Source organism: Phocoena sinus, chromosome 10, assembly GCF_008692025.1.
Source record: "Phocoena sinus isolate mPhoSin1 chromosome 10, mPhoSin1.pri, whole genome shotgun sequence".
Lineage (NCBI taxonomy): Eukaryota > Metazoa > Chordata > Mammalia > Artiodactyla > Phocoenidae > Phocoena > Phocoena sinus.
In genome coordinates, this window is record NC_045772.1 from 51,864,738 (window position 1) to 51,883,194 (window position 18,457).

At 40.2% G+C, this 18,457-nt stretch overlaps 1 protein-coding gene across 3 annotated transcripts in view; it reads right to left on the reverse strand.

Moving 5' to 3' along the window:
• Window positions 1-18,452, reverse strand: part of MSRB3 (methionine sulfoxide reductase B3) — a 166,013-nt gene extending 147,561 nt beyond the window's left edge. The window contains exon 1 of one of the 3 annotated variants that reach the window (XR_004351935.1): window positions 18,270-18,442. Coding sequence is in view for 1 of the 3 variants with exons in the window: in XM_032647041.1 (XP_032502932.1) it covers window positions 18,270-18,366 (97 nt within the window). In the remaining 2 variants the exon portion in view is untranslated. Of the gene's footprint in view, window positions 1-18,269 lie in introns of all 3 variants that reach the window. The other 2 variants (XM_032647041.1, XM_032647042.1) reach the window with 2 other exon arrangements.
• Between the last annotated feature and the right edge of the window lie 5 nt (window positions 18,453-18,457).

Below are 18,457 nucleotides of genomic sequence, written 5' to 3' on the forward strand. Positions count from 1 at the left end.
CCTTAAGTTCCCTTGTATCAAGAACCATGTGCCAAAAAAAAAAAAAAGCTTAGACGTGCTAAAAAAGATGCAGTGCCCCAGTGGACCATTTCATCTAAAGAAAAACTTGCTAATGCAGACTGAACAAATCCCGTCCTATGCCTGCGACTATAAACTACAGTTATCTGTATTGATCACTAAAAAACTGTTTTTAATGAGTTGAATATAAGCCCTAAAAATAGGTATCTGTAAGTCATGCTTCAAATATTTTAAGTTAGAACTCTGCCACCATTCCAGGAATAGAAAGCTTTAGCACTGGAAACTGAAAATAAATATTTGCCTTTGTATCAGAATTTCAGCATCCTTCCCCTCCAAGTTTACTTTCTATTGCAGAAAGTAAGAATTTTCTCATGATGGTATGCCTCGTAGCTTGTATCTGATAAAGCAGATAAAGGAGAAGTTTTATGAAAATGTAGTCCTTCTATTCCACTGAAAAGTAAATCTTAACGGCCTCTATCAACTATCTTTTAACACCATGTTGAACTTGGGAGAAAGGAGAAGCCCTGAATGAGATCATAAAGTGAAAGAAATAAATTACTTTGCATAATGTTGTTTCTACTTTGTCCTCAATGGTTTTCTTCATTAATTTTAGATGATTAAATCATGTTTTAAAAAGAATTTAGGTATTTCATGTGCACCTCAAACTATTTATCACATCCAAAACTCAATTTGTTTTCTTTCTTAACCAATTTATTATTCTTTCTGTATTCCTGATCCTGTTAGAAATTACTTCCATTCTACACAACCACTAAACCCCGAATCTGGGAGTCATCCTCAATTATTTTCTATTTTAATCTTTCATACTTAATTAACACCAAGTACTGTCAACCTTATTTCCAAGATATTGCTCAAATACATCCTTTTCTTTTCATCTCTCATCTAGAATATAGTAATGGCCTCTTACTGGTCTTCCTGCCTCTACCCTGACTCCCCTCACAGCCAGTCTCCATACTGCTACAGAAGTGATGTATACTCGCTCTGACCATGTCAGAACACTGCTTCATGTACTTCCATGGCTCATTAACACCTATGGGGAAAGAACCTATCAGATTCATTTCTTTTCCTATCTTAACTTCAGTCCCCAACACTCCCTGGTACACAGTGGTACAATCCATTAACTCTCTTGTCCTTTACTTTATCTCTAGTACCTCACCAGGTGCCTAACCTCTAATAAGTATTCAATATGTGTTTGTTGAATGAATGAATGAAGATTCTCTTCTGATAACAGTCAACTATTGTTTCCCACACACCTTTTCCACCCTTACCATATCACCCATATTTTTCATACCACATAAAGAATGAAATCTTCATTTTTTTTTTTTTTTTTTTTTTTTTTTGCGGTACGTGGGCCTCTCACTGTTGTGGCCTCTCCGTTGCGGAGCACAGGCTCTGGACGCGCAGGCTCAGCAGCCATGGCTTGCGGGCCCGGCCACTCCACGGCACGTGGGATCCTCCCAGACCGGGGCACGAACCCGTGTCCCCTGCATTGGCAGGCAGACTCTCAACCACTGCGCCACCAGGGAAGCCCTGAAATCTTCATTTTTAAACTTCAAGACCCAGTTTAGATATCACCTCCTCTGGGAAACTTTTTTTCACAGCTATTCTTCTCACCCTTCTCCCCAACCCTTCCATTAGAAAATGAATCAATTCTACCTCTATACTACTTCCTACTTCAATACCTCTATTATTTATCTATTACTGCACGTTAGAATTTTATATATAGATATTAGATATAGATAGATAGATAGATAGATATGCCTCTCCTAAAAACTCCTTGAGAGCAGCCAGAGGTATTCACTTCTGTAAAATAAAGCCTCAATAAATGCTTTCATAGAACTGAACTCAAATGTCACTTCCGGGCTTCCCTGGTAGCGCAGTGGTTGGGAGTCCGCCTGCCAATGCAAGGGACACGGGTTCGTGCCCTGGTCCAGGAGGATCCTATGTGCCATGGAGCGGCTGGGCCCGTGAGCCGTGGCCGCTGGGCCTGCGCGTCCGGAGCCTGTGCTCTGCAGCAGGAGAGGCCACAACGGTGAGAGGCCCGCGTACCAAACATGTCACTTCCTCTGTTTTCCCCCATCTCTGTTCATAATGTCCTAGTTTGCCCAGGACTAGAGTCCTATCCTATACCCAGGAAGTGCAGTATACAGGAAAGAGTCAGAACTGGGTTTAACTTCTGACTCTATCACTTAACCAGCTGATAAATCCTGAGCAAATTAGTTTCTTGTCTCTGAGTCCTAACCTGCATAATGTAGACCATAGCACTTATTTCACTAAGTTTTGGAAGGATTAAGTGAGATAACTAGCAGGCTGCTCAGTGAATTTTACTTCCCTTACTGAGAAGGAAAAGCAGAGGAGGTCTGAGATACCATGTAGAGATACAGATAGAGAATGAGAGTGCATGCATGTGTGCATGTTTGCATGAGTGTGCATGCGTTCGTGTGTGTGCATGTGTGTGTGTCTGGGTTGGAGGGTTTAATTAGTTCCATTTTGGGCAGGGTAAGAATGAGGTGATTGTATAACAGACAACTCAGGTAAGATTAATTTAAGATTGATTTTTCTATTTCAGTAATTATGTTTTAGTGATTGTCAAAAAATCATTATCTTTGGCAAAAAGGAACAATTTCAAGTTTTGCAACCAACTGTTTCAGTCAATTATATAGAGTGATATAAATTTATGCATGCATGAGGCAAATGTACTAATAAAACAGGAATCTGACAAAGTAAACTTTGGTCAACTCTAATTTGAACATATCAATAGCAGTTATAAAATACTGTTGTAATTCAATTAAAACTGCCAATATCATTCACTCTTAATCAAAGATAAAACTATTCTAGGACTTATAACTAATTTTGCATCATGATCCTGAGAATTATCTAGAACTTTAGAGATACCGAATTCCCAGTAGTAACCTTGTAACTGATATTGATTTGTCATCTGGGAGGCAAGAATTCTACCACTGAACCATCAATGTCTTTGATTTGTCATCTGAGTGTCGGTAACTTCCATTGTTCCCAGGTACTTCTTCCATAGGGAATGCTAGCAACATTTTATATTCTATAATTACAGTACTATTTGCATTCAGATTATTCTATAAGCATTTTCTAGCCTCCTAATTATGCTTTTTTGGATTCAATTAAATGTTTTTTTGCAAGGGAAAGGTAACACGTTATACAACATTCTGTATTTCCCTCAGGTAACAGGAGAGCTCAAGAAAGACATCAACTCTTGGACAGACTAGCCAAATGGCACATGAATCAAAATATCCTTAAGAATGATGAAGTTAAGGTATCAAAGGTATGGTCATAATCGCTGAATGCAGATGTTATTACATAATTAAATGAAAAAGATAAAAACAGTCCTTAAAAGAGTGAACATATAATATAAAAATAACAATTCAGCAACAATCATGTAGATCTACAGGTCCCACTCTAGTTAACAAAAGCAGAGTGGGAAAAAAATAAAATAAAAGAATCCAAAATTCTTCCTGCAGAGAAGGGCAAAACGCTGTTGAATCTTACTTTTTTTAATTTGATGACTAGATTAGTTCAGGTTTAATGATATTTTTAAACACTTGTTCAAGGCCGTGGAACCTAAAATATGATGTCACTGTTTCAATCCCTATGAAAGATAAAAGTAAATAAAACATGGAAACCATATGCCAAAGATTGAAAACCAAGGAGAAAAGATCATAAAAAAAGGGATAAAACAGCAGGACAAAGAGTGTCATCAAATATGTCCATGATCGGGACTTCCCTGGTAGCTCAGTGGTTAAGAATCTGCCTGCCAATGCTGGGGACATGGGTTCGATTCCTGTTCTGGGACGATCCCACATGCCGCGGAGCAACTAATAAGCCCGTGCACCACAACTACTGAGCCCGCGTGCCACAACTACTGAAGCCCACGCACCTAGAGCCCGTGCTCTGCAACAAGAGAAGCCACTGCAATGAGAAGCCCTTGCACCTCAATGAAGAGCAGCCCCCACTCACCACAACTAGAGGAAGCCCGTGCGCAGCAACAAAGACGCAACACGGCCAAAAATTTAAAAATATATATGTCCCTGATAACATAAAATATAAATGATTTAAATGCACCTACTGAAAAATGACTCTCATATAGTTACAAAACAAATAAATGGTATAGTGGGATCAAAAAGAAAAGAAGCAGAAAGAAAAAGAGAGACTGCATACATGCACACATACATGTGCACACGCAAGTGCACACACACAGACAAAAGTGGCAACACGAATAAATATCTTTTAAGAGAGAACACACTCATGTTCTCCCTTAATCAGATTCCTACCAGTTCCCACTGAAATGGTAAATAGAATATAAAAATAGAGGAAATCTATATATATATATCAGCCCTGGGAACTAAAATAGGATAAACTTGTGCAAGATAAAGTACAGAGGATGTGTTGAAGAAAAGGCCAACTCCCAACTCGTCCATGTGCAAACACTGTTCCTGCAAGTTAGTGAAAGAGAATCAGAATTCTAAATAGGAGGAGCCAAGTCAAGAGAACAGGTAGGTCAAAGGTATGGAGAGCTTGATAACGGGCACAGGGTATGTATGTCTAGATCCCATAGGTCACTGCAGCAAGCACTTCTGACACTGAAAGCCACACTAAGCAGGGGTACTGTGGTGATTCTCAAGCCTAGCGCACCAAGGATTTGGGAAGCACTGTCAAGGTTGACTTTTGAAAAAGACAGTCAAAACTGGGAAATACTCGGGGCACTGCCTGGAATTTCTGATGTCACCCTAATTAGAGAAAAGAAACTTCAACCCTAAGGCAATACTTGCTAGAGCCACCTCCAGTTCTGATGCTGCTTCCCTCCTCTCTACCTGAGGCCCCTGAAGTCTGAAAGTTAAACTATGGTAAACCTAAACTTTTCTCTTCTCCCCTTTTATCACCTTGAAAGATTAAGAAAAACACACCAAACTCAGCTAGAAGCCTCTCACTCCCGAAACTGGGCAAGCCCACGCTGCATCCATCTCTTACTCTACTTAACAAACAGATGCTGGGAACAAAGTGAGAAATAAGATGCCATGGTCCCTGCCACCATGAAGCTGACATTTTTGTAAGAATGATAGTATTAGCTAGTACAATAAGGATCACGGAGAAGCAGAAAGGGAATAAAGATCCTATATAACAGAGGGAAGTAGTCTAGTTTGGGAGGCATAAGAAAGCCTTCCTGCAGGTAGTAATATTTAAACTAAGAATGAAGGATAAGAATGTGTTGCTCAGATTAAGAATGAGGAAAGAAGTGTACCAGACAAAGAAAAAGATGAGCAGTAGCCCTGAGATAAGAGTGTGTGTAACCCACTGAAGGTTATGAAAGAAGAGCAGGGTGGCTGGAAGGTGTAAGTGAGGAACAGATGGGGGAGATGACGAGGCTGACGAGGTAGGCAGAAACAAATCTTGAAGCTATTATAAGAATTTGGAACTTCATCCTAAAAAGAAAGAGAAGTAATCGAAGGAGAGTAACATGATCAGATCTTTGAATTTAAAAGACTGCCATGACTAAAAGGTGGAAAATGGATGGGGGTGGCATCAGAACAGAGGTAGTGAGACTAACTGGGAAGCTACTGTAGAAATCTAGGCACACGATTCATACAGGGCGTGAGACAGGGAAAAAAAATTAAGAGGACTCCAGTTCTGGCTCAAGGAACTGGGCACTTAGCAATACCATTTACTAAGCTAGGGAACAAGGTGGGAGACTTAAGCGTGGGCAAAAAAAAAAAAAAAAAAAAAATAAGTTTTGAACATGTTGAAGGTACACACAAGCAACCAAATGGAGATGCTATAGAAGAAAGTGGATATATAGGACTGTAGCTTAGGTACAGAACTAGGTTGTCGGTAAATTTGCGGGGAGTTAATTTATCAAATGGAACTGAAGCCATGGAGTAAATAAGATTGCCTAAGAAAATGTGTAAAATGAGAAAAGAAAATGTCAGAGCCCTGAGGAACCTCCACATTTGGAGATGAGCTAGAAGAGAAAGAACTAGTAAAGAAGATGAAGGAGCAGTGGCCAAAGAAGGCAGAGGTCAAGGAGAGTGTTGTTCCAGAACGACAATGATAATGATGAGACTAGGATGGTGATGATGAAGTTGCTAGCTAACGTTTACTGTGAATTAACTCTGTGGAAGACTCTGTGCTAAGTGACTCACATATGCTATCTCATCTAACGATTACAACAGTCCATGTGGTAGGAACACTACTATCCCCATTCTGCAAGTGAAGAAACTGAGGCACAGACGACTTAATTAATTTGCCTAAGATCATATATCTAACTCAATACATATTTTTGGATGGATGACAGAAAAAGAGTGACAGCAAGGATGTGAACAACTTGTAAAACAACTTTGTCACAGAGGATGACAGGCTGAGTAGGCTTTTTGTTTGTTTTTTAAGATGAGAGAAATTTGAGCATATTTAAATGAGGAATATTAGGAGATTATCCAAGAGTTTAGGGAAACCTTAAAAAATTGTGAAGTAACTGAATGTAAGAGAAAATTTAATTAATTAGGAAATTAATCAATTTAGGAAAAAATTACAGCTATACCAAGAAAGTAAGGATACAAAGGGATTTTCTCTCTCTATGCCAAAGTTTTTTGCTCTGTAATTTAAGGGGTTGGGGAAAATCAGCAATTTCTAATCACTATCAAGAACTTCCCTTTAATTATTTTCCTACATGATCTCTCTTGGTTATTTCACATTTGGTTATATCACACACACAGGAAGTCACATATGTCTGATTACTAAAATAATCATACCTAACAAAACAGCTTAGTTGGGAAATCCAAGGCTCAGGAAGATTAAGTGATTCATATAAGGTCACTCACGTATTTTTTAAAAGAGGATGTCATTGTCCAAATATGAAGAAACTGGCCCAAATTAGCATAGGGAATCAACGGAATCAATTCCAAACCACACACCAAAAGTAAAAAACTGAAAGATTTTAGAAGGATAATGAAGAAGGCATGCTTTTTTTCTTCTAATTAGAAAAAAGAAAGAAAAAAGCAATAATAAACCCCAGAAAATGGGGGGAAAAAACCACACCTGTATAAAAAAGTCATGGTCTAACCATGACACAAATTAAACTGGCATGACTTTAAGCAACTGGTATTGTACAGGAGAACCAATCTGAACATCACACTATAGTCATTCTTTTTGAAATGTCACAAAAACATTTTAATACCTTAAAAAGTTAAATGGGAAAAAATGTAATCAAAAGAAACGGCTATATAAGGAGTGAGTCAGAATAGTGTAATGATGAAGAGCACGGACTCTGGAGCCAGACTGCCTGGATTCAAATGATGGAATGCCTCAGGTACTAATCTTAATATATGAACTATCATAATAATATTGTACAGCCTTGATAAAGCTACCACGAGCATTAAATGAGTTAATATATGTAAACAGTAAATACTTAAACTAGTGCCTGGCACATAGTAACATTTGTTTGTATTTGCTATTTATTATCATTATCGTTATTATTATTATTTGATATATGGATAATGAATCATAAAACCAATGGGAGAAAATACAAAGATTTGATCCACTGGAAAATACAAGAAGCCTAACAGATAAATGTGCAAGGAGCAGAAATAAATAAAAAGTAGAAAAACATATAGATAATAAAAGAAATGCTAATCTCTAAAAAAAATAGAGTTATATACACCAATATGGATAATACAAATATAATGTCATGGGGGGAAAAAGCAAGAGCTTATCAGCAAGAGCTTATGGAAGTTATACAGCAGATAATACCATTTATGTAGCGTTCCAAAACATGCAAAACTAAACAATAAAATATGTAGGGCTACATCTATGGTAAACCTATAAAGAAAGCAAGAGCTTATCAGTTATCATTTGTGTTAAGTGATAATCACAAAATGCATGACTGTGAGTACTTCTAAGTAAAGGGAAGATAGGACTGGTGAAGGTCACAGCTTCAACATTCCATTCCTGAAGCTGAGTGGGGGTACCCAGACTTTTGGAAATTATTCTTCATAACTTGCATAGGCGTTATGTATTCTTTTTGTGTGGGTGAAATATTTTATAATAAAAAGGGAAAAACTTACTAATACATTTTAAAGGCAAGAGAAAACCTTTTTTAACCTCTCAAATTAGTAAAGTTTTTTTTCTTTAAAGCTAAAGGGAAGAGATTTTCTTCTTTAATGATAAGACCAAATTAACTAGTTTTAAGAGTTAAATATATTTCTAGGATATATATGGTCAAAGGCAAATTCCACTGGCAGTGTACCCTGATAAAAGAGGACTTTTCCCATCTGAGATAGATCACCACGCCTAATTAAGCAATTCTTAGCTGTACATTTAGAACAACCAACATAATTTCTCCTGCTTAATGCCATTACTTTAGATGGGATAGCAAATATGATGCTTCTAATACATTGTAACCTATCCTCTAAATCAATACTAAATCTTTAAAAGGGTTATGTAACTTTGCTTATGGATCAAATTACACTAGGCTACAAGGTTCAAATATAGGATCTTAGTCTCAGAATAACCTTTATATTTAGTTCCACAAAATAAACAGCTTGAACCAAACATAACAAGAGAACACAATTTTGCATAATTTATTAATCATGTCACTTCCATTAAAAATTATGAAAGGTACTTGAAGACTTTTAGACAACCCAGAGATTATAGAATCATTCTATAGAATTATAGAATGCAAAAGCAACATCAGGTATTGCCCATCTGAATTCGTTCAATTTGCAGATGTGAGAACTGAGGCACAGAGTTAAAATGCCTTAGGCAAGAGCAGGACTAGGAAACCCAGTCTTCCAAGTCGCTATCCAGTGACTATGCTGACTCCCCTGTGACATGAACATATACACAAGAATGAAGATATGCTAATGAGTCTGCAATTTTTCAACTGATTCTGCACACAGGTAAACACCCTCTGCCTTCACCCCCCCCATCCTCTTCCCAGCCCCTTAGGGTGATCTGACTAGAAGGCATATTCACACACAAGAAATCAGGAACAAGGACAACAATGCATGCACTTTTTTTTTTCACACTTAACAACTGTCAGCCTAGAGCTCCAAGACCACTTGTGGCCCCTCACCCACTGTCCTATCTATTCTCTTATACTGTGTACTGGGAGACATGGCCCTACCTTTCCTTACTTCACACTAGTAATCTAAGATAAAAGAAGTATCCACCTACAATAGTCACTATAGATCTCTCCCAACAGCAACCAAGCCCAGATTCTCTCTCTGACAACTAAACACAATAGAAGCAAGAGAAATGAAAGAATAATGTAAAATTCAGGGCTCTAGGATTTATACAAGGGCTGTCCTGATCTTTTTTAAGGACTCTAACATGCAGCATGGGCTTATTTTCAATGTGGCCTTAACATAAGTTCTGAAGGACTGGCTGGTTTTGTTTTGTTTGGATTTTTGTTTTTGCCTTTAAATAAAATAACTGACCCAACAAACCATAAAAATTCACTGTGTAATTTATAGTAATAAAAGCTAGTTATTCCATGGCCATAACAGAGACTGCAGAAGATATGTACTTGCATGCAAATCATCTACTAATTTTCACCTTTATAATAGCACGATAGCCCTAAAAATGATGCTTATATACCTGAAAATATAATTTTTGAAAAGTGTTCATGTACTAATCCCTGAGACTACATAATAGCCAGGCTTTAGCATAAAGTACATTGCCTGGCATAAAACAGGCAATTGCTATTGAAAGAAGATGTTGAGAAGTTTTCTTGTCATTGCAAAAGTTCAGCTACAGCTCAAATTTTCAAACAAAAGTCTCCCCCACGCTCTAAAGGGAGACGACAAGGAGTTGCTGAAGGTTGAGACCAGAACCTCCCTGAGAGGATCCACAAAGCAAGAAATCAAGTGTTGTCTATAGACTCTGTGAGTCATAATTTCCACATATGTGTACTTTCCAAACATATGATAATGCTTTTATATTAAAAAAAAAACTCAAATTTTTACAGTGGATTTTTGCTAGTATTTTCTCAGTCAACAGCTACTAAAAGCACAACTACTAGCACATGGGAGGGTCCCCTTTTTTGAAATGAGTTAGAAATTACTCTTAATCCTGTACATTGAACATAAACAGGTCACTTTAGACGAGCATTAGGAACAAGTACTATTTTTAGAAACTTAGAACCAGGATAGACCGTTGGTCAGGAAGCTAGGCCCTGAGAACACATTTCCTCTACCAGAATTGTTTCTCTATTTCACCTGCAGTCATCTCCATAATTTACAAACCTTTATTTACAGTCGGTGCAAATAAGTCCTCTCAATGAAGTATTGGGTTGACCAAAAAGTGCCTTCGGTTTTTAAGTAAAAATAAGAGCCTCATTTTTCATTTTCACCAAGAACTGTATTGAACAATGTATTCATCCTTTTGTTCCACTACCTTCTGCCATTTTTCAGGCAACTTCGTAATTCCATCTTCCTAAAACTTTTTATCTTTTTGAGCAAAGAACTGTTCCAGGTGCCTTTTACAGTATTCCAGGGAATTGAAATTTTTTCCATTAAGAGAATTTTGTAAAGACCGAAATAAATGGAAATCTGAAGGTGCAATGTCTGGTGAATAGGCGGATGAGTCAGAACTTCCCAGCTAAGCTGTAACAGCTTTTGCTTAGTCATCAAAGAAACATGCGGTCTTGTGTTATCCTGATGGAAGATTATGCATTTTCTGTTGACTAATTCTGGCCGCTTTTCACTGAGTGCTGCTTTCAGTTGGTCTAACTGGGAGCAGTTGGAATTAATCGTCTGGTTTTCTGGAAGGAGCTCATAATAGAGGACTCCCTTCCAATCCCACCATATACACAATATCATATTCTTTGGATGAAGACTGGCCTTTGGTGTGGTTGGCGGTGGTTCATTTCACCTGCCGCACGATCTCTTCCATTCCACGTTATTGTACAGTATCCACTTTTCATTGCCCGTCACAATTTGTTTTAAAAAAGAAACATTTTCATTTTGTTTAAGTGGAGACTCATGTGAAAATATGGTCAAGAAGGGTTTTTTTCACTTAACTTATGTGGAACCCAAACATCAAAGCGATTAACATAACCAAGCTGGTGCAAATGATTTTCACTGCTTGATTTGGGTAAATTTTGAGTATGTCAGCTATCTCTTGCATGGTATAACATTGATTGTTCTCACTTACTGTTTCGATTTGCTCGCTATCAACTTCAGCTGGCCTACCTGACCGTGGAGTATTGTCCAGAGAGAAATCTCCAGCACAAAACTTTGCAAACCACTTTTGATGCGTTCCATCAGTCACAGCACCTTCTCCATACACTGCACAAATCTTTTTCTGCGTTTCAGTTGCGTTTTTACCTTTCTTGAAATAATAAACCATAATATGCCAAAAATGTTGCTTTTCCATTTTCAATATTAAAATGGCTACACAAAAAATTCACCAATTTTGATGTCTTTTTTAAAATGCACGTTGATAATGACAGCTGTCACATACACTCTAACAAAATTGTTTCGAATGAAGTTGAAGACAACTAAGTGCTACTAGAGCCATCTTACAGAAAAAAACGAATGAACCTTTTGGCCAACCCAATAAATTCCCTCCACTTTCCTTCAGAAAGTCAGGTACAAGAAATCGTCTCGCTGTTTCCAAATCAGCACACAGCTGGGCAACCCAATTATACAAATGCCAGGTCACAGTGCTGCTCCAGGCTACCACAGCCAAGCATCAGAGTCAGGGTACTGTGGCCAGGGTGGCCAATTCAAGTGCAAGAACCTTGCAGGTGACACTTGAAGAGATAAGAGAAGCAAAGCATTCTGTAAGAAAGGGGGAGGGATGTGATTTATTATAAATTATTTTATTATAGATTAGGAAATGGTCAATAATTATTGTATGGATAAGAACCTGACCATGGCAATAAAAACTGCCCATAAAGGACAAAAAGGGCCAAAGAGTCCTCCTCCTGGTGGGAATCGTATCTGCTTCACATTCTTGGGGAAGGTAAAGGGAGGAACGGGGAGGAGACTGAGCAGAATGTGTGTTCAAGGCCAACTGAACAACTTGTAGGAGGCCCAGAGCACAGAGGAGCTCGGTGATGGTGAAGACTTTTAAGGAGTTAGTCCCTTATCTTAAGAAGCCACGGGAGGGGGTTAAACAAAGAAGTAGTAGCAACAATTCTGCAGGTTAGGAAGGTCATTCTGGCTGCAGCACCCTTTGTTCAGTGTTTCCCAGGCACTAACTGTGGAGGGAGTAAATGCGGTGTCCCCTAAACAAGGAAAGATCATGGACAGAACGCCATGTACTACCTGGGCATCTTTCAAAGCCAGACCAAACTATATCTTCTTTATGATACTTTTCCTGTGCCCTTGCTCTTACTCCAGTCGACAAATTCTTCTTCTCCCCTTTATTTTTAACTTCCCTTACTCATACACATTTCATCTCCAGCTCCAATCTCTCCAGTTACAGCCTCACATTTCTAATTCCACCACACATCTCCACATGCATATTCTTCCAGTGCCTCAAATGCAGTAGATCTAAAACACAACTTACTTTTTACCCCCACCTATAAACCTGCTCTGAGTTCACTTCTCCTAATCACCCAGGCTTAACATCTTACCATCACCTTTTATTCATCCCTCTCTTTCCCCACATCCAATTAACTGTTTCTCTCTGTCTAATTTGCTTTAGCAATACTTCTCCAATCCTATTGTCACTACCCTAGTTTACGTCTTCATTCTCTAACAAAAACCCTTATAACTTTTCTTTATTAGTCCAATTGTTTCTTTCCCAATTCAATTCATCCTCTGAATTATTAGATAATATATCCCATAATTCAACTCTGATTATGACATTTCCAGCACCAAAAAAACTTCAATCTCATAGCTTACTAACCCAGTCCAAATTTCCTAGTCCAGCATTAAAAGCCTTCCATGTTCTAGGCCAAACCTAATTTTCCATCTTTATACTTTATTTTCCTACTATTCCTCCTCATATACGCTCCAATTATTTTCTACACCTGCCCAATCTGATCTGGTAAACATTGGGTACTCGACAAAAGTTGATTTCCTTCCACATGAGTTTGCTATATTCTCCTTCCCCACGCCATCTCAATTTATAGGAAAACATCCTATCATTCTATATAGTTGATTCTCACACAGGAAATTAGCATATTCATGGAAAAGCCTGTAAAATCTAGAAAACAGACAAGAACCCCAACAAAGAAGAGCCGTGTGACTGAGCTCCAACGTCAAAAGAAAAAGGTAGTGACAAGCAGGACGCCATAAACGCTTCAGAACATTTGAAAGGTTGAAAGCATTTTACCTGGGACAATGGATGCTAACAGTCTACCAGAGTTCTTCGAGATGATTCATCGTTCTCATAGAACTTACAGTCCAGTGAAGAATATGAACACATATGGACTTTATAATGCAAGATGGTAAAACCGTGCTCCAATAGAGGTAAAAATGTCTTAGAAGCATAAGGAAATGAGAAATTCTAAGAGACGCAGAAAGCTTCACAAAATACCATGCAACAGAGACCATAAGGACTTCAACAGGTTATGACAGAAAGGTATTCCAGGCAGCAGATAAAGGAAAGGTAGAGGTGGAAAATGCTAGAAGTGTGAGAAATAGGGAAAAAAAAAAAAACCTGATGAACTCTGGGTGCCTAAACTATTACTATTTTGAAAGTCTCTAATGATCACTTACATAGTTTTAATGAATTAAAACTATGTTTTGGGCTTCCCTGGTGGCGCAGTGGTTGAGAGTCCGCCTGCCGATGCAGGGAAGATCCCAGCAGTGAGAGGCCCGTGTGCCGCAAAAAAAAACACAACCCTATGTTTTACTTCAATTAATTCCTGAAAATATGCAGATGATTATCTGCAGGATGGATCAGTTGTTATTAAACAGGATATTCACAACTCAGTTGGATCCTGAGATGCGTTGAATCCTGAATGTGGTGCTACACTCAATTTACTCCCCAGAGCCTGGCTCTTCAGCATTCCTGCAGCAGTATGAATGAACAGCTCTACATCTTAGGATCCACTGAAGGTGACACACTCTTCTATGCACACATTGCAACCAAGAGAAAATTATACACACATTTTAAGAACTAATAACCCCATAATATAAAATTGAAAAATGCAAAGTCAAACCATGTAAATGTTTGCACTTTGTACTACGCACCTTGCGTAGTACAAAGAAGTCTAGAATTAGAAGAGACCATAGAGAAAATCTAGATCAACCATGTGACCCAAGCTATGTCTATCAGGTTCTTTCTCTCAGGAATTCAGGGTCAAGGCTTATTGATTTAGTCTCTCCCCGTGCTTGGAACTGAGGGACACCTAAATACCCAGCAGCTGCTGAGCAGCCACATACAACTGTGAACACAGGAAAAAAAAGGAAAAAAAAAAAAGGTCAGCAAAGAGAGAACAATGAAGCAAAGAAATGCAAAGACTAGAGACAGAGAAAATTCCAGGTTTTCCAGTCCCTGGTTCCTAATAAGGTCTGCGTGCATTTGGCTTCCATCAAATCCCTGTCTTTCTTTCTTTTTCCTAAAACTAGTTCAAGTTCATTTGTGTTACTTGGAACAGAACCTTAAATGCGGCAATAACCAAAATCCTTCATAAGGTCAACTGGTTGATTTATTACTGATCTACCTTTCCTATACTTTCTTTTCATTTGTATTTCCTTAAAAGCCATAAATATGACTTTGGTATGCTATACAGACAAATATGTGAACAGAGATACAGGATTATGCTGAGCACTTTTTTGTGTGTGTGTGCTGTACGCGGGCCTCTCACTGCTGCGGCCTCTCCCGTTGCGGAGCACAGGCTCCGGACGCACAGGCTCAGCGGCCATGGCTCACGGGCCCAGCCGCTCCGCGGCATGTGGGATCTTCGCGGACCGGGGCACGAACCCGTGTCCCCTGCATCGGCAGGCGGACTCTCAACCACTGCGCCACCAGGGAAGCCCTGCTGGGCATTTTTAAAGGGAAAAACCCATCATCCCCAGGAAGGAGAAAATATAGGAATATTCAAGGTAAAGCCTTGAGATAATTGTACAGCAACCAGAGATGCTTAACAACTAGTAAATTAAATAGCTATCTGATTACCCTCCTACCCAAAGCCGATTTAATTCTGAATAAACCCGATGGGTAGGTCCAATTCAGTCTCCTCTAAGGCATGAGAAAAAGGTCATAACTGAATATAGGGCATTTCGTCTGGAATGCCCCAAGTAATTAGCACCCAACCACACAAAGTTTGGGTGCTCTCCAGTGGTATCCCTAGCCCAGACCCAAATCCAAAACTGAATATCAAACCATCTTAGGGCTTGGCTTAACTATTTACCCTATGACATAACCAGCACTTCCTGCTATTAGATAAGGGGAAAAAAGTTAACAGAAGCTTAATATCATGGAACTCTGTCCAGGTGTGTGCATCTGTGTGATATGCCAGGTATCAAGACTTTCCTGAGACAGATCCAGTCTCCCCAAAGCTGGATCCGCACCCATCAGATCTGACTACAAGTAAAGCAGTTAAACAAGTATAGCAAGTCAGAGTTGACAATCAGAAGTTTGAACCAATGTAGTGGATGGCTCTGCAGGATTATATAAACAAAAACAATATTACAGGATCCTAGAGGTGGAAGGGACATGGAGACTCTGTCCAACTTCATCATTTTACAGGGAAGGAAGCTAAATATCAAAACCAAATTTATCAACCAAATCCCTAACTATAGTAACACAGGTGAGAAAAAAATCAAAGGGACTGTGACCAGATTATGACAGAATCAAAAAGCATTATTTCCTAAAGCTGCTCTAATGGTTGAAAATTTATTTTTAATTATAAAAGAAAAATTGTATTAGAAAAATCTATGAAAACTACTGTTGAGATATTTTTTGGATATTCTTGTTACTTAAGTTTAGCAAAAGGGTAAAGATTTCTGACCAAATGGGTTAACACTTCAGTTAAGATATTAGACCAAGCACCTTGAAAAGCCAAAATACTGTGTGTTGATTCAGAACCTACATGGTTGTATGCTTGCAACCTTGGCAGACAGGCAGTTTAGGCACTGTGACAAAATTCTCAATGGCAGAGAGATGCTTATTTTAATATTAAAAAATCCAGACATTTACATAGGGCCCTAATAAAAATCACCAGAAATTAGACTAATATGTCAGTTGGGACCAAAATTAAAAGAATAAATCTTTAAATGGTCCAAAATATAAACTTGGTTTTCAAAACCTCTAGCAAGGGGCCATAGCACTATGGATTTGGGTCTTCAAGGGCTGCTTGACCACAAGTATTAGGTAAGTCAACACATCACTGAGGGAGGGCAAAAAGAAAAAACAACAGATAATCTCTGGCAGTTACAATCTACCCTTTATCGTTCAGCACAGAATATTTTAGAAGACTGCTGATAAAATGTGAAGACAGAACCTGTTGTGTTCCCCAAGAAGTGCTACTAAAGTAACTCCTAAAATATAAATCCATTAAAAAGTAGGTCTTCTTGAAAAACAATATTAATTAGAAGCAAACATGAAATTGGTACTATTACTTAAATTAACATCGATAAATACTAAATATTTTTAAAATCTCCCATCAATCTGAATTGACAATTTTATAAATTACATGAATCCTAAAGATTATTTTACAGACAAAACTATTTTTTAAAAATCTATTTTGGGGCTTCCCTGGTGGCGCAGTGGTTGAGAGTCCGCCTGCCGATGCAGGGGACACGGGTTCGTGCCCCGGTCCGGGAGGATCCCACATGCCGCGGAGCGGCTGGGCCCGTGAGCCACACCTACTGAGCCTGCGCGTCTGGAGCCTGTGCTCCGCAGCAAGAAAGGCCGCGATAGTGAGAGGCCTGCGCACCGTGATGAAGAGTGGCCCCCCGCTTGCCACGACTAAAGAAAGCCCTCGCACAGAAACGAAGACCCAACCCAGCAAAAATAAATTAATTAATAAACTCCTACCCCCAACATCTAAAAAAAAAAAAAAAATCTATTTTGCCACCAGCAATGCAAATGGAAACATGAAGCGATAGACCAGAGGGTGTTGAATATAATCTATGCTTAGTAGAGTCAGCTTTCAACTAATTTAAAGTCCTAGTTGTTAGCCATATCATATTTTGACAGTTTACTCTATTGGTGGCAAAAACAAAAGCAAACTAAAATTTCCTAAGAAATCTCAACTCCGAGGAATTATATTTTCTGTTCTTCCATTCCAGATAAAATTAAGAAGTGAGATGACTAGATACTCATCACAAATATAGAAGTTCGTGCAATTTCACATTTACCTTAAACTCTACATTTGTACTTTGAAATAATTACTTTTTATAGTAACCTTATGTTAAAAAAATTCCACACTGATATTTTCCACATGATTTAAAGAAAACTATCTTTAAAAATCATCCTGTTAAGACTGCAAAATTACCCCCATTTGACAGCTTATATCAAACGAGCATATAAACCAAATAAGGCAGGAATGGCACCTTTCGATCATATACTTGTAAATAGTCCAGGGTGAAACTTAACAAACCAGACTCGGATGCATTTTTTTCCGCTCAAATACAAAACAAAACTGGTACCTGTAAAATTCGGGGTTTTGCTCGGTTTTGGCCTATTAAGACACCTACCGGGCCCGCGAGAGCCTGACCCCGCGGCGCGGGCTGCGGTGCGCCTCTGGGTGCACCCCTAGTCTCCGCGCGCCCGCCGCTGCCCCCCCAGCCGCCGGGCGCCCCACTCCCCTCCCAGACGCGCGGCGGGAGGCGCGGGCCTGGCTGGCCGTTCCCACGCGTCCAGGCCCGTTATCTGAGCGGCCGCGGCGGCGGGGCCGCCCAGCGCGGGGAAGGGGACTCCGGGATGGCCCCCGCCGCGGGCCCCGCGCCCTCTCCAGCTGGGGGCGGCGTCCCTGCCCCGGCCGCCCCTCCCTCGGGCGCCCGCGTCGCTCGAGAGCCTCCCTCGGGCTCAGGTTCGCTCCTGGGACGGGATAAGGTGTCAGCCACGCTGCCAGACGCCTCCCGTCGGCGGGGGCGAAGCCAGCCCTGCCCTCCTTCCATCCGCCCCTCACCGCCCGCGCCCCTCCTCGGCTCAGGAGACGAGGTGGGGGGGGGGTCCTCGCAGGAGGCTGAAAGGGGCGCTGCCTGCGCTCTCAGGGGAGCGGAGGTCGGGGTCACACCTCAACTTGGCAGGGTCCGGGCGTTGAGGGCAGAGGCGGGGCGGGGAAGGAGCCCCAAACTCACCCGACTGAGCGGCTTCCCGGGCCGCGACCGCGGCCAGGCAGAGGCTGAGGCAAACACAGAGCGAGAGGGGGCGCGGGAGGGTCCGCCGCGGGTTCATGAAAGTGCCAGGGAGCCGCCGCCGCCGCCGCCGCTGTCCGAGCCTCCCTCCCTTCCTCCCCGGCTCCGGGCGACGGACGGGGCGGCGGGAG